The sequence below is a fragment of the Eurytemora carolleeae genome, unplaced genomic scaffold (genome assembly GCF_000591075.1).
Source record: "Eurytemora carolleeae unplaced genomic scaffold, Eaff_2.0 scaffold69, whole genome shotgun sequence".
Taxonomy (NCBI): Eukaryota; Metazoa; Arthropoda; class Copepoda; order Calanoida; family Temoridae; genus Eurytemora; species Eurytemora carolleeae.
In genome coordinates, this window is record NW_019396021.1 from 183,588 (window position 1) to 201,309 (window position 17,722).

Genomic DNA, 17,722 nt, shown 5'->3' on the forward strand with positions numbered 1-17,722 from the left:
TTTACAGGTCATTACTTTCCAACCCGTTTACAGGTCATTACTTTCCAACCCATTTACAGGTCATTACTTTCCAACCCGTATACAGGTCATTACTTTCCAACCCGTTTACAGGACATTACTTTCCAACCCGTTTATAGGTCATTACTTTCCAACCCGTTTACAGGTCATTACTTTCCAACCCGTTTACAGGCCATTACTTTCCAACCCGTTTACAGGCCATTAAATCAGGATTTTCATCAGGTTTCAGGATTTGACCGAAGAGAGGGGAATATTCCCCTTTTTCTATAAGTGAGCAATGCACAATGTGCAATGGTTTCCCCAGTGTACAAACATTTAAAACTAGGAGAAAGATTTTCTACAATGTAAGGCACCAAGTGTCAATCTGAGGTGTGAGGTCACACAGATCACACAGATCACAAAGGTCACAGAGTTCACAGAGATGAAAATTTTTCATAATTTTTTTTAGAAAGGAATCACTTCAAAGTGTCACAACCTTTTGTCCTTTGGTGTTACTGTTTTACTACCTCACTTATTCTTTATTATAGCCCACACATTTACATTTTTATAGAAATTAAACACCTTTGTTAATACATTCTTCAGTATAGAAGTAGATGGCAAAATTCTGCTTGATTTTTGCGTGATAGATGTAACTGCGTGGATAGAAGAACTCTCTCAGGATTCAGAGGTTTTAAAGGAAATTTTTTTGCTAACTTTCTTAAAAAAATTCTAAAATTGGAGCTTCGCAATTAGGGATTCAAGCAATGGGAAAAGCGTTTCGCGAAAACTTCGCATTTTGGGGGAAAATTTGTTCGCGTTTTTTAGCATTCCGTTCGTAGAATTTTCACGAAATTGTCGCATAATTAGTTTTTTTAACGAAATTCCCAATCGTTTTCGTGAAAGTTTTCGTTCGCTGGAAACTATTTTCACAATTGAAACAATAGGACATCTTTAAATTGTACATAACCCTTCAATTTGAGGTTTTTACTTTACATATTTATTAATGGGTGTCGTATTCACATAAAAGGGTTAAAAGGAGTTTAAAAGGCATTCTCTCGAGTAACCTAGTTTTAGTCTTTAATTTTGACCCTAAAATCTACTACTTTATAGACTTAATTCTGAAAATTTTAAAAACATGAACATGGGCTTCAAAAAAAACAAACAAAATTTTTTAAGACACTCTAAGTACATGTTTGTTATTCAGCCACTAGTTACCTTTTTATTTAGTTCTGTTTGCGTCATTTGTGACGTTCAGGCCGGTTCAGGCCGGTTCAGTTCTGAGGCCGAGGGCGTGGACCTTGTTTAGTACCGTCCCGTTCAGGCCGGTTCAGTTCTGAGGCCCCCCGTTGTGCGCCTGGCTTACAACACATTATTAAGAGGAAGTGTCTAATGAGACCGCTGAAGAAAATTACACATATAATTTATTAACACTTGTTATATGGAAGTGTGTACTGTGTATATTATCGAATTGTATCAATATTTTTTTCAAAAAAGTGGTTTTAAGGAGGGGGGCACAATGTTTCCAAGGGTGGGCAAAAAGTGCCCCCTCCCCTACACAAATGTTCTTGTACGCATCTGGCTTTATGGTATTATATTGGCCTTCAGTCTATTCAGTATTCATACACAGGAGCTGAAATTATTCTCAGTTGAATTGGTTTCTGGTGACGTCAAGAAAGTAGACGGGACGGTACTAAACAAGGTCCCCGCCCTCGGGAGGGGCAAGGCCCCCTAAAAGTTAAAGTCTAAGTAATGAATAAATGTTTTATTGAGATTTGAGAGAAATCCCAGCTAACTGCAGAAACGACAAGGGACCGTAAATCTACGAATAATCTACTAAAGAACTTGGTTAGGCGATTGTTTTCTGATTTAATCTTTAAACTCACTTTTAAATGTAATGGTTGATGAAACCTACCAAATGATGGAAAAAAAGGTAAAAGAAAAAAAATCTTCATTTTTTGTACTAAATTCAACCGTAAAATGAAAAGGAATTGAGTCTTGGTCGTAAAATCAAATTTTCTAATCTCAATATTTTTGCAACCTGATGGTGTAAATCTTTGATATTTCAAACTTAGATTGTTTGATCTCGGAGAATTCTTGGTTTGAAATATATATAAGTCCTATAACATTGGGTTGCAAAGATTTAGGAATTAGAAAATGAGAGTTTTCAGCAAATATCTTTGATCTCTTAGTATCACTAATTAATATAAAATAGACTAAGTTATAATATAAGTAAGTCTTAATAATAATAATTTACCAATATGAATCCTTTTTGATGCATGATAGATTATTAACTAATTATTGACGGTAATATATATTTTTTTCAAATAACAAAAGTAAAAGTAACAAATCTACGTAAGTCACTTTATAAAAAGGAATTGGCCACAAATAACATTTTAATAATACCTATTTCTTTGCAACCTGATGATGTAAACCTTAGATTTCAAACTTACATTATTTGATCTAACAGCATTCATAGTTTGAAATATCAAAGGTTGTAACGATATTGAAATTAGAAAATCAGGCGTTTGTGGCAAAAACTCAATTCCTTCTTAACAAATATTAAACATTCTTAGTAAAACATTTTTCTGGAATAATTTCTAAGGGAACCAAGTAAGTATTGTTTTGGAAGTTCAATGGAATGAAATGAATTCTTAAGAAAAACTAAAAAATGTAAAACTGGTCAAATTTTAAATCTGATTCCCAATTATTTTCCAGGACATTTAGCGAAATCTTTTACAGCCAATGAAATGAAGTTAAAGTTTACAATCGTAGCAATTAAAGGGATTGTAAGCGTAATTTCAAGTTACCTTTTATTTAAAGAGGAACCTGCCCAATTGACTCTGGTACCATCTACACCTTAATATAAATAGTTACTTTGTAAATGGTTTACTTCAAATTAGGCTTACAGTCTCTTTAAATGTTTGCGTATGTTATATTCCATATGCAATGCATATCAGGGGACATTAGTTCCAAAACTAACGCTTGGCCCATTTATAGTGTTAGAAATGGGCACAAATTGAAAGACTTGGTTTTTGGGATCCCGGCCCATATCCAGAGTAAAAGTCATAAAAAAACTATAACCAACATTTTATTTAACATGACGAGGACAAATTTTCCAATTTTAAACTTTTTTTTTTAATCAAAATTATAAAAGGAGTTTTTTATATTAAATTTTTTTATTTTCAAGCATTTTTAAACAATTAGTTTCCCGCATCTCTTGTTAAATCTGTATTGTAAGAACAAATAATAATAATATCTTGATTTCTCAATTAAAAAAAGTTTTTTTCTATTTTGTTTATTTTTTACCTTATCAAAAAATCTTGTTTTGTTACGTAGTGCGTAAATGCTGAAAAATTGACATTGATATGAATTCCGATAATTGTCTCAAAACCAGGATATGTTCCGAAAATGCGTCATGAGCTGAAATCCGGTAAATATATCAAAATAGGGATTGTTAACCATTAATTATAAAACCTCTATAAAATGTCGTCTTCAACTTGAATCTCCTGTCGGAGACAGCCAAACCAAATTTTCAGCCCGCAAATTCCATTGTCCTCCTCCGACGGAGCTTAAAATATTTTCGTTGTTGTGAAATCATTAAAGTTAAGCAAAATATTTTCATAAGAAGCATAAGTGAATTTCGTTAAATATTCAACTGTAATTTTTCAGAAGTTAAAAAAACGTATTTCAATACTGATCAACAAATAAGTCACCCCTTCTATCCTTAAATAATTCGTAAGATTTTTTCTACTATTAACATTCATTATAACATTGTACAATTAAACATGACCTATAATTTATGTTATTTTTTAGGAAATAAAGATTTTGTTATCGAATTTCTGAGACGGGGTTACTCTGTTGTGTGTATTTGTACGGCCTATCGGGAAAGAATTGTCTGGGGATAATCAACATCCCCCACCAGAATCCTAACTGGCCTATTACCCAGATTTGTCTATCGTGTTGCTGTTTTCCGTCAACAGGGATATGTTCGAAAATAAAATCATGAATCATCAAAAACTGAATCTCCCACCTTATTATTGGTTTAAAATTGACATTCATTGTTTCAATGTATAGTTTTAGCCATTTTTATAAATATATGTTGTAGTTTTGTTCTGCTCGTCTCGGATTTAAAAATATATACTCTTGAAAAAGATTACTTTGCAGATTTGGAACTAATATCCCCTGCATATGATTTACAAAAGAAACCATACATATTTAAATTGACAGCTCAGTCCTCAATTACAGAACAATATGTTTTATTACACACAGCTTGATGGAGCAAATGTAATCAAAATATTATTTTCTTTTTCTTATTGATGATTTTATGAATATCAAATATCCATCAATCAAATTTTTTAGACTCAATATTTTTGACTTGGATTACAATAGACATGGGAAAAGTTCTTTTGTAAAAGTTCATTGTCATCACAAAGTATTAATTAGATAAATAAATAGAAACAAACTGTAACACTGTTAGAAATGTAACATCAGTCCCCCTGGTTGTACACTGTGCAGTACATGTAACTTTTTCTTCAGATTCATATTTAGAGACAGGAGGATGTTTCCAACCAAGGGAATATAAATTATGCTGAAGGGGGTGAAAAACTGCATGAAATCTAATGGGCACAAGTAATGCTGAGGACTTATCCTAGTTCTACATGGAAAAGAAGGTCCAGCTCTATTTGGAAAAACATGTCACACTGAGCAATTACAAGAAGATATTAATGATACTATTTGTTCAAACTGACCCCTGGTGGTAAGGCGAGCAATTACAAGAAGATATTAATGATACTATTTGTTCAAACTGACCCCTGGTGGTAAGGCTTACTTTCTTCACACTCAAGACATACCAGAAGTTAAAATCATTGCTAACGTTGAACAGAAAACATATATTCCTTTATTAAAAACAGTTTTATTGTATGCAACAATTTTCCTTGAATCCCGCTCTTCTAAAAACTAATTTATGCAGGCTCATGTTAAAACAGGCAAAGGAGTTGAGTCTTTGACACAAACTCTGATATTCTAATTCCTTTATCTCTGCAACCGAATGTCGAAGAATTTAGATATTTCAAACTATGAATTTTGTTGCATCAAATTATCTTAGTTTGAAATATCAAAAGTCACCAAAATCAGTTTTCATTGATATAGAGATTAGAAAATTTGAGTTTGTGGCAAAGACTCAATTCCTTTACAACGTAATGTCATATATGACATTTACATGGGTTAATCATTAAATCCCGTGGGGGTTAAATCCCTTTGGGGTTAAATCCCTTGGGGGTTAAATCCCTTGGGGTCAAAGTTTTTAATGATTTTAATTTTTCTGAGAATCTGCTTTTTTTTGTTATTTTTGTTATTTATCGTCAGATTTAAAATTATTAGAATACAATTACCTAGTACAGGAAACAACATTATCAAGAGCAAATACATCAACATATCTATACAATTACCTAGTTCAGGAAATAACATTATCAAGAGCAAATACATCAACATATCTATACAATTACCTAGTACAGGAAACAACATTATCAAGAGCAAATACATCAACATATCTATACAATTACGTAGTGCAGGAAACAACATTATCAAGAGCAAATACATCAACATATCTATACAATTACCTATAAGTGCAGGAAATAACATTATCAAGAGCAAATACATCAACATATCTATACAATTACCTATAAGTGCAGGAAACAACATTATCAAGAGCAAATACATCAACATATCTATACAATTACCTAGTGCAGGAAACACCCTTATCAAGAGCAAAACTCACTTTCAATCTTTTCTTTTTTAACTCAGTATGTGCCATTTATTGACTTTAATTAAGGCATCCTAAAATTTCCATTTTGGTTTGGACTTACTGTATCTGGGGTTAGGCAAGATACTATTTTAAGGATAAAATGAGTAAGAGCGCGGTTGTGCGAACTATGGAGGGTTATGGGGAGAATGCTACAGCTCATGGTGTTAGATATGTATTTCCTAAACAGCCTCTGGTTGATAGAATCATCTGGGGAGTAATTGTATTCTGTTTTACAGGTAAATTTTTTCCACCATTATACAAGTCGATTCATTAACGCATCCAAGCCACCCAGCTGTCTACAAAGTCGATGGCGAGCAGTCAGTTCTTGTTAATTTATTATGAGGTAATAATGTTTATGTTCCTGTTCAGTAATCTTTCAGATTAAAAAAAAAAAGTTTTGTATAAAAATAGAAGTCTTATAAAAAAATCAATCAGCATTTTAATTTTTAAAAATTGTCTGAAACCTACAATTGGCACGAAAGCTACAATCTGTTCAAAAGCTGAATTGAAAAATTTCGAATTTTGGAGATTAAGATCATTTTTTTTTATCTTCTTATTTTGACAAACTCAAAATTTAATCAATCTTAAGTTAGTATCCCCAAAAGTCTATATATAACCAAGCAGAGACTCTGGGTAGTTTGACATTTTGCGCGCCATTTAATGAGTGAACTCTCATCGGTCGGAAACTGGCAGGGAGAGAAAAAGAGTTAATAAGAGCGGACAAACCAGGAAATCAAAAGTGTCTAAATTAGATATAAGATCAAGCGACCTGGATTAAAGGTATTCATTTATAAAGCTTCCAGCTCTGGAGACCTCTTAAGCTTTAGAATGATTTGCCAACTTATCATGAAATTCATTATCTTTAAATATCAAACATCTAACATTTTTCAGGGATATCTATCTATCTATCTGTAGAAGCATACAAGGACTGGCAAAACAACCCGACTATAACTACTCTTAGCAATGCTAACTACCCTATTGAAAAGATTGAATACCCTGCAGGTGTAAATAAACTTTTGCACCCTTAACACTTAAAGTTTATTATTTTATGTAATGTATTCTTAATTTTACGCATCATTTCATGGTTATTTTACAAGATCGCCCATGCAACTTCAGAAATGAAAAGTAAAATAAGAAATTTTATATATTTAAAAGTGGTCGAAGTAAAGGGAAACATTAAGCCTAAAACTGATGTAAATAAGTATACAGAGTATGGTAAAAATGCAGTTACAGTATAAGAAAGAACAAATAATGGTTGAAACTAATGAATCGAAGAAAGCCAGAGCTCTCTGACAGACACCGAGCTTTTAAGATCTGGTTACATTACTTTACCTAGGGTTCCCAAAACCGATTTGTCTACAAACATTAAGAGCATATTAAAGGGTTTGTAAGCAAATCCAGATTTTAATTTCCAAATATTAGTTTGCTATTTTTTCACAAACACTTTGATATTTTACTTAATTGTCATAAAGGAATTTAATTGACTTAAACTATGGCACTGTTGGGGAAATCACGGGTGGGTAACATTGGTAAAAAAGTAATAAGATATATAAAAAGACAAATTAAAATCTATTTTGGTCACTCCTTAATGATTGGATGTAATATTGTTTGATTTTGTTTGGTAAAAACAACAAAATATACTTTTTCATGTGAAAATTATCTTTATGGAGGTTTTATCAAGTATAATACCAAATTAAGTTTATTAAATAATGAAAGTTTAATTAGTGTTCTTAATATATTATTAAAGAAATGGCATGCTAGTTGAACTGATAGTGCAGTGCATTGGTGAAAAATTAGATATCAGAATTGAAATTAACAAAATTATCTTTTTTTCAATCTACAATTGACACTAAAGACCCAAAATTCGTTCTTCCAAAATCCCAAGGCTGGAAATTTCAGGAGGTTTGCTGACAATATTCAATTTTTTAAATCCAGCCCTTTAAAAAGACTCCTAGAATTATCCAGTCATGTATTTTATAGAGAGAGTTTGTGGTCTTATGTAGCAATAATGTGGTTTTTTAAAATTAGTTTCTTAACACCCTATTTTGTTAGTTTTTTCTTCAGTCCTTTCGAAAAATTTAAATTCCATAGTTTTCAGAAATATATCGTTCATTTTCATCTATTTCGTTCGTTTTGTAACTAATTGATTGTTCAATTGAATCGTTTGTTCAGTAAGATTGTTTGTTCAACAAAATTGTTTTTTTTGATTGTTCAATCAGTAAAAAATAATTGTTTTTTTCAAAAGTTCATTTGAAAAAATATTTTAAAAAAACTATCGTTTTTTAAAATTTGTTTGAAATTTTTTTGTCCAGTGAAAGAATGATAGTTTTTTTTTCAAAATTTTGTACATTTAGTAAAAAAGGACGATTTGAAATAAAAGTTTGCTGAAACAAATAATTTAGAAATATTTTATTAAGGTTCTGAGTGCTCCCTTAAATGCAAATTATAGTTAAAGATTTTTTTCAACAAATTTTTGTTTGTTTTGAAAAAATTTATGTGTTCACAAAAATGGTGCCCATCTCTAACTGCACTTACAGTTCAACTACCATACCTAGACAGGCACTGCCTTACATCAAATAATGAAAGATTGATTAGTGACCATCTGCAGTCCTGGATTACGCACAGACCTACTGGAGCAAGTTTTATTAAAGGAGTTCTCCCTCTGGTTAGCAAAGGATAATATAAGTGCTTCAGGTTAAAATAGTTTTTTTTCTTAAAAGAGAAAGTTAGAGTATATTCTTGAGACCAGATCAAAAGAAGAATTTTTAAGAATTTTTTATTTTTATTTTCAATATAGGTTGTATTGTAGATAATAGGTTGTATACTATTTTAAATAATTTTAAAAATAAATAAATGGCCATGGAATATGCAGGAATAGTTTTAAAAAGGCCCATATAATTATTTAATTAAAAAATTAAATATCTGCAGCATTCCATTATCAGTAGGTTTAGAAAATTATTTAATAAATTCTTTCGATGTCTTCTGGGTTAAACTGTGTAAAAACTTCATCACTTTGTGAATAATTTTCATGATCCCTGATTTCAGCGGATAATTTTACCGGACTGTTTACCAAGTTTAATGCTGAGGAATACAAAATCACTGCAACGTCCATGAGGTGCAAAACTATTATTCTTGCTAGTAATTAATCTAAACCAACTTTAATTTATGTCTAGTGTGAAGGATCTGGTAAATGTATTCCTATCACAGAATATTGAAAACAGTCAAACAGATATGGCAAGGAGAAATGCTTTTGCTTGTGAAGCTAAACTTCAAGAGTAAGTTATTGTTCATAAGCTTTTTTTTCTTCAGAGGAATAGATTTAGATTGAGTTAACAAGAATTGCTAACATAAACATTTGATAAACTGCACCCTTCTGGGGTAGACTTATGTTTAAAGCAGGTCTTACATTACAACTTACTACTCACTAGTAAAAAAATCATTTAACTAAAATATGGCTTTTTGTATACTCTTTCATTTCAAATAAAAGTATCTATGCTCCATATTTGAGAAAACGCCATTCCTTAACTATTTATCTTTTTTAACAAACTGAGAAAGTTGCCCCTGTAATTGTACGTATAAAAATAATGTTGCAGGTCCTCCTGCATCATACCCACTTCTAAATCCACCAAGTACATCGAGTCTTATTTCGAGTGTGCTGCTCACTGTAATAGAGATCCTAGTTGCCAGAGTGTTATATATAAACCTAGTAACGTTGAGTGTTATACTTTTAATGAAACGGTTACTGTCAACTCATTTATAAGTAAGTATTTTGAATTTTTGAATGTAGGATGAAAATATAAAAAATGGGTTGAAAGTTGTAAATATTATGAAAATATTATGAAAGTGTCAAGATTACAATATGACCAAGGTTTGTAGCAAAATGTCATCTTGGACTTTTTTGCTTTTTTATAGATTTTTAAAGAAACTGAGTTATGCAGCAAACTTAGATTTTCTAATACCTATATCTTGGCAACCAGATGATGTTTACCTTTGAAATTTCAAACTTTGACTAGTAGATCTAGCACAATTTGGAGTATGATATATCAAAAGATTTTATTCTTAGGTTGCAAAGATATAGAAAATCTGAGTTTAGGTGTTTTATTTTTGATCGTTATCTAATCTTTTGTTCTTTAAAGGGAGTGTTCGCGAAAAATGAAAGTGGGTATAGGCTTACCGCGAAAAATAAGATCTTTTAATGGCCACTAATCTTACTTCTCTCTGTTGCGTCTATAAGGAGAAAATTATTAAAAACGACTCAAGCTGAACAAGCAGCTTCCATATAAATTCATAAATTTGCAACATTCAACTCGGATCGTAAAATAATCAATTTAATTCCAAACAAGTCGTTCAGATATTACAATCAATAGTCATCGATTATTTTTCGACGCATTCATATTTAGTTAATATTTCATAATATTTTTAATTTTGTATTTTTAAACTATATATTTCGCTGGCGCTGGATTTTCGAACATTCCTGGAAAATATGAAAATGCCATGCTTCATTATCAAAAATCCTCGAAACAGGAATAAATATTTTCAAAAGTAACTATCAGATCATAAAAAATACGTCGAAAAATTATCGATGACTATTGGTTATAATAACTGAATAATTTTTGGAATAAAATTGATTTTTTTACGATCCGAGTTGAATGTTGCAACTTGCTGAGTTTGTATGGATGCTACGGTATGAGTCGTTTTTAACAATTTTCTCCTTATAGACGCAACAGATAGAAGATTAATTAGTAGTGATCAAAAGCGCTTATTTTTCGGGAACACTTGTTTTAATATTGGGTGTATTGTTTTTGAGATGTTCAAATATTGATGTCCACAATCCACATGTTGTAATGATTAAAAACTACTCTAGGGTCTGGTTGCCCAGTAAAACTCTACTGGATCAAGACAAAGCAGAAATACACGGGAATGTACAGTTATATAAATGTAAGATTATTATAAGAAAAACGTTTTATTTAGAATTTACAATAATTCTTAAAAATTTTATTTAGCATTTAAATAATTCAGGGTTATGTGTTTTCAATATTTCTGTTAACAAGTGTATTGTAATTAAATATGATAACTTTGATGGCATTATTTTCAGTGCTTGTCAGTTAAGACCAAATATTCAAAAATGTTCTCAGTGTGTAATTAAATTTGTCATCAAAGCAATGAATGTCTTCCTTGCCAATTTTATGTTTTTATTCCACTAGGAAAGCCAGAAATGAACATTAAAGCACAATTTATGCAAAAAGGCCAATCAAAAGAACTAAATGTAAAAATACTTAAGAAAACGAACACTAACTGCTGGAGTGGGAATGGAGGAGCTTTGGACATTCCTCAGGTTCTGTATCTATTAGTCAAATTTTATTTTGACTAATAATCAAATAACTGTTATTAAATTGCATAATCACCTGATGTTTTGTTAATTGTTAATGGTCTAAATTGTTTTGATTTGCTAAAAAAGTTTTGATTTTTTCAATTTTGTTTCAATATTAAATGTTGCTTTTTATTCGCTCATGTATAATATTTTGCTAGTGCAAAAAGGATTTAATATTTAAGATGAAATAGTTTCCCCCTTACATGCCAATATCCATTATATTAAAGATAACTTAACCCCTTCCCCCCACACATAATATCCTGTCTTAGCATTTGATGGTCAGGTAAAACATACGTAATTAATTCATAATTGATAATTCAGGGACTAGATTCATACATTGGATTTAGTGTTGAAGAATGTAAACTTGTTTGTGATGTACATCCGGTAAAGAATATTTAGTCATAACAAAATTTTTAAATAAACATTGAAATTTTCAGCAATGTGAAGGATTCTTGTGGACCTCAGATTCAACTAAACAAAATTGTCATAAAAGACGTAAGATAAATTACAGTAACTGTACAAATGATCCAATGTACACACTCTATGCCCTAGAAACAGGTATGTCCATATAACTGAACAAATATTTGTTGACATGTATTAGCATCATGTTTACGTACATTCTTTTAGGCAAGCCTTTATATGCGTGGCCATACAATCCAATACCCCCAGTAACTAGATCTGTAGGAATGTTAGAACCTGAACCCATATGCTCAGAGGAACCACAGTCTGTAGCATCTGGACCAGTGGTTGACTTACCAATCTTGGATATATTTATCAATCCCAAGCGAAGTGAAGATCTGAAAAAAATTCAAGGCAAACTTATTGAACCCATAAAACAATATATGAAATCCTTGGACTTTGAAACTTTTCGTAAGATTTTTAAATTATTGGGATATGTTTCCCAACCTTGTTTTGATATTCCTGATCTACAAAATGTTAAATATCTGTTAAAAAGATGTGAAATACTTGGAAAAGAGGTAAACTGTAGCAGTATTTTTAGAACTGTCATCACAGACTATGGAATATGTTGTGGAGCTAATGTACAGAATATACTAAGAGAAAGTAAATATACAACACTAGTAAATGAAATGGATAAAACAAATACTGTAGAACAACAACAAAAAATACATCCAAAAGTTGGGAAAAATAATGGTTTGCGTTTAACCATTGATAAAAGCATTGGAAATGTTGACTTTGGGACTGTTTATGAAGACTATGATGCATTCCAATTGTATGTTGGATCGTCAATGGAATTCCCAATGATGCAAATGAAGAGTAAGGTTTTATCTCCTGGTAGAGAGCATTTTGTCCAGCTTTCATCATACATAATATCAGCAGATGATAATATAAAATCAATTTCACCTGAAAAGAGAGAATGTTTTTTCCCTGATGAAAGACATCTAACTCTTTATAAAACCTACTCATTTATTAACTGTGATATGGAGTGTAAGATACTCCAGGTTGAATCTGAGCTTGGATGTGTCCCATGGTTCTTACCAAAAGGTATTAACACAATGTTTTTGATTTTTTAACTGACTAACTATATTGTGTTTAAAGGGGATGAATCAAGTATATGTGATCCCTGGACTGCGTTTATGTTCCAAAAACAGATGGAGAAAGTTGAGGTTACTGAATCCTGTAATTGTGCCCCTGACTGCTCCTCAATTACCTATACCAGTAGTCATACTTCTTCTCCATTCAGGTTTAAAGCAAAATTTTTGTAATTTAAAAGAAGGTTATGACCCATAATTTTGATTTTTTTGTAATGATAATTTAATAATGAGTATTTACAATTGAAGATTAATTTTATTAGCATACGGAATTAAAACCATAGATAAAGATAGATTGCGCGTAAGACGACATTTTTCATCTTGAAAGATATAAATGTACAGAGATGTTTTAAAGATTTTCCTATTATATAGATTAACTAGGTCGGTTGTGAACATTGGCTGTTATTATGTCATTGAGTACTTGTGGTGTACCTTGTACATGAGTTCTGTAGAGAGAAATTTAAGTTAGTTTCGTCCTTCTTATGTCATTCTTTATTTCTCGTCAATATGAATTCACTTCTGAATGGTTTAATAATTATGAAATCCATTAAAACACCAAATCACCCCGCTTATCATTGAAGTACACTTTGACCCCTAGAAGTATGAGTTCGCGGACTGTACAATTCTTGGTAATTTTGCGTACATAAGCTATCTATGTTTATTTATTTATCTATGATTAAAACTGACGTATCTTTCATGTTTATGTTATTTCAGGATGAATGAATGAAATATAGAATCTGTTTTTTATTTCATCAATGTCATTCCTTTTAGATTTATCAATATTCAATTAAAAGAATTAAATTAATTCAAAGCAGCTTTTTCCTGACAACAAAATTGTTATAACACAGACCTTGTGTGTCAAGTGCACATTGATGATTATTTAGCGTGCTGACTTGTTAAGGGTCTATAGTAGGGTTTCCAGCACACAAAAACTTTCACAATTTTTTTTTCATATTTTGCAAACTTTTTCATGAATTTAGCATTTTTTTGCGAAAGGAATCAAAAACGATGCGGAATTTCGTAGACAAATTCTGAAAATTTGCATCTTTTTCTACAAACAGAATTGGAAAATTGTTAAAATTTCAGCAAAAAAATTTGTATTGCCAAAAATGCAATAATTTTTCGAAATGATTTCCCCATTATACTGGAAACACTAGTCTATAGGTTGTATGTTTACTGTACACAATTTGGTCAAGCTTATGAATATTAGACATCCTCTGTCAAATGAACTGGACTTTTCAGTGAGGAACAAAACCTCAAAATAATTTTATAAAGTAAATATTTGGATTTAACAATGATGAAGGGACACTTTTGGTCTAACATAATTCTTAATTTATTGTTTCTCAATACTTTGAATACTTTAACTTAATTCTCCTTCTTGCTGGTAACTACTTTGAATATAATTTAATACTTAAAATTTAGGGGATGTGACTCTAGAAACTTCAACTTAAGTCCTCTGTGTTCCACCAGGCAAGGTGCTATATTTGCCGGCTGGACTGAGTCTGCCAATATGATTTATAAAACTAAAAACCAAGTTGTTCCCTTAAATCAAACCTCTTCTCAGTTGAGAACCAGATATAACTCGGATAAAATGATGGAGAGTGAACTCTTTACAAATCTAATTCAGGTATTAGGTTGGATCAAGTGAATATTTTTGAATGGGTTCAGCCATAATAATTTTGTAATTTGGATTAATAACATTAACATTACCCACAGCGATGTGAAACGTACCTTTTAAAGGGATTATTCATTCATTTTAATCGCACATCATCCCCAAATTATATTGAAACTTTGCGTCCCTTAATTTAGTACACATTGGAGTTTCATGTTTAATCACAAATGACTGAAAAATCCTGTAAAGTTCTCATAACAACCTTGTGAACCCTATCCTGCAACCTATGTCAAGTTCAAATCTGGTTGATGGTACAATACCCAGTGAAATCTGAACCTAAGTCATAGTGAACCCCATCCTGCAACCTATGTCAAGTCTAAATCTGGTTGATGGTGCATAACCCAGTGTAATCTGAACCTGAGTCATAGTAAACCAGAAGAAAAGGAGAGTATTGTTAAGCAAAGAGGCAGTGTGCACTGCCTACTGCCTTCACCAGACTCTTTGAAGGGGATGCATTCTGCGTTGCCTTTATAAATCTCATTTTACTCTAAATTAAAAACCCTGAAGAATTTTTAAAGTTTAACAATTCCACAACTTATCCCCCTACCATGCACATTAGCTAATCACAATATTTTTAGAACAAGAGTTCTCTGATTTATGATGCAATGATTGAGGATATTGCTGTTGTCAACATATTCTTCTCAAATCCCACAGTTCTTGGTAATATTAAAAAGTTTTAAACACATGACCACTGTCCATTATGTACTTGACAGAGCACACCAAGAAGTATAAGATATGAAGACTCGGAGAGGAAACTAAGCTGGGTAGGTCTGCAGTATCATGTGACTGCAGTGCTTATTTCTCGACTTAGCTTAAATTCCTTCATGTGAAGTTTATTAACTTCTAAACAACTATGAATCCATACCACTACAAATTTAGTTAGAAAAATTCAATTTGAATATGCCTCTATGTCTTTACATTTTCCCTTTATTATGAATACATTATCCAATATTTCAAAGGATGCTCTAAAAAATGCCTTGGACTCTCTGATCTTGTAACATTTTAGACGCAGTCACAGCAGCTGGGTTATGGTTAATATATATCTTAAATTATATTAATATGTTTCATATTACTAAGTGCTTAATTGTACATTTTCATATTTCTTGTTCTATCTTTGTCATATAAGAATTGTGATTAATGTTCGGAAACCCCTTGAAGCAAACCTTAATAAATCCTTATTTTAAAGAATATGAACGAGGTATACGATCAACATTCTATGGGTTCTTGTCAACTGTTGGAGGTTTCTTCTCTTTGTTCCTTGGATTCAGTTTAATCTCTTTCATTGAGATATTTTTCTGGTTCACCATTAAACTATCAAGGAACTACTCACTGTTTATATATATATATTCATTTAAACGCAAAGAAGAACTGTAATTTATTACAGGAAAGGAATTGAGTTTTTGCCACAAACTCAGATTTTCCAACCCCTTTATCTTTTCAACCCAATGTCGGTTACCTTTGATATTTTAAACTATAGATTCTGTTAGATCAAACAATCTAAGTTTGAAATCTCCAAGGTTTAAACTATCCGCGGATGCAGAGATAAAGGAAATAGAATATTTAATTTTGTGGCAAAAACTCAGTTCCTTTACAGAATAAATTCAATATACATTTTGTAGGTATTAGAAAACAATCTATTTAAAAAATTACAATTACTATTGATCTACAAGGTCACCTAAAGAAATTGAGCTTTTGACACAAAATTAAATTTTTTAATCCCTATATCTTTGCAACCAGATGGTTTAAACCTATGATATTTCAAACTTAGACTATTTGATTTAACAGAATTCATAGTTTGAAATATCAAAGGTCAACAACATCGGGTTGCTAAGATAGGGTGAAACAGTTAGAGTGTGTGGCAAAAATCATTTCCTTTATAGGAATAATAAGTAAACTGATATTAGTTTTAATAAACATAAATCCAAAGAGAATTGTTAACCACAACCATTGTTATAACAACTAAGCATATCTTATTGTTTAAAGGTTTCTTTCAGGTTCAGAATTATTGATAATAAGCAATTCCGCATTATTTTGTTATCTCTATATATTGATTTGCAATATTTGCAATACTATAAGCAAAATATAAAATGTCGTTGGTTAATTCAACAATAGCTGAAGCTGCAGCCCAAATAAAGTGCTTATCTAAATGCAAGATTGTATTGATACGACCAATTTTCTTTTTATATAATTATAGGTAATTTAAAAATAAATTAATCAATCTTCCTGATTTGTATTAAGCTTTTGCACATGGAAACCCTGTCTCAATAGAAACTTTACCCCTTGCTATTATCATTTTCATACAATTAATCAGTGAGTATTTTTCAGAGAGGTCTTTAACCAAAACAAGCATTAATCATTCGGTGGAGATTAATCATTCGGTGGAGATTAATCATTCGGTGGAGTTTAATCATTTGATCAATATATCTGTATGATAATCAAACATTGAAATGTAATCGTGTTTACAACAAATATAACAGATTTTTAAAAAACTTTTTATTTTTTGACATTGCTTCAGAGATGAACATATAAATGAAAATTTTAGTGTATCATACATTTTAGGAGAAAAAAACTAAAGTTTTTTTTCAATCCGTTTTTTTAATGATTTAAAAATTAATGCTCTACTAACGCGTTGAATATAAAAAAGTCCAATTAACCATCAGTTGAAAAAAATATAGGTAATATTAATCAGAGTTTGACAAGAAGTTGCAAATTAAAGATGCAATAATTTTTTTTTTCATAACTTTTGTTTTACAGCTTTTAGCCTTTTACCTAAGCATTTAACAAATATTTTGCAAAAATCATTTTAATTGCTGTTTCTTATTAGATAAGAAATTTCAAGGTGTCAAAAATGATAGTGCTCTTTCAAAAAATCGTAGAAGAGATCAGGAGTCAAAATTAGAAAAGAAATGTTCATTCAACACTTATTTTGAATTTCAATTTTATCAACGTTATTTATCATTATAATTCATGCTATATTATACATTTACAGTGTACATCATATATGATTGAAAACAAAACAATGAATATGTTTAGTTAGCTACATTTTTTTACAGTTAGATAAATGGTGCACCCTGTTAAGTCAAAATAATGAAAGTACAAAAATTAAGCCAATTTGCTGATTCTCATAAATAAAACAAGGAGAACAAAATACGTATAAAATGCTTTATTTCTTTAAATTCTGTTTTTTTCATATGCGGATTCTTTGCAAAAGTGACCTGCGCATTTCTTTCTTGTCGGACCCAAAGGAAAACTTATCAGAATTAAACGCGTTTTAAGTAAAACGACGGTATTTTCCCATTTTGATTGAATTAATGCTTCAAGGGTAAAGT

General features: G+C 30.9%; 1 protein-coding gene across 1 annotated transcript; it reads left to right on the plus strand.

Moving 5' to 3' along the window:
- Window positions 1–1,767: 1,767 nt before the first annotated feature.
- Window positions 1,768–16,882, plus strand: LOC111695194 (uncharacterized). Its single transcript, XM_023464456.1, has 18 exons — window positions 1,768–1,927; window positions 4,546–4,814; window positions 5,895–6,036; window positions 6,692–6,802; window positions 8,396–8,494; window positions 8,846–8,915; window positions 8,974–9,075; window positions 9,394–9,560; window positions 10,665–10,738; window positions 11,082–11,135; window positions 11,493–11,555; window positions 11,609–11,729; window positions 11,799–12,674; window positions 12,729–12,873; window positions 14,144–14,348; window positions 14,972–15,053; window positions 15,580–15,712; window positions 16,719–16,882. The coding sequence occupies exons 3-18, from the start codon at window positions 5,901–5,903 to the stop codon at window positions 16,744–16,746; spliced, it is 2,466 nt and encodes an 821-aa protein (XP_023320224.1). The 5' UTR covers window positions 1,768–1,927; window positions 4,546–4,814; window positions 5,895–5,900; the 3' UTR covers window positions 16,747–16,882.
- The last annotated feature ends 840 nt before the right edge of the window (window positions 16,883–17,722 follow it).

Bases quoted from the DNA above. Each gene is read 5' to 3' on its own strand.
- LOC111695194 (XM_023464456.1), top strand. From the start codon at position 5,901: ATGAGTAAGAGCGCGGTTGTGCGAACTATGGAGGGTTATGGGGAGAAT. The intron at 6,037-6,691 runs GTAAATTTTTTC...AACATTTTTCAG, and splicing joins AATTGTATTCTGTTTTACAG to GGATATCTATCTATCTATCT. The intron at 12,675-12,728 runs GTATTAACACAA...TTGTGTTTAAAG, and splicing joins CCCATGGTTCTTACCAAAAG to GGGATGAATCAAGTATATGT.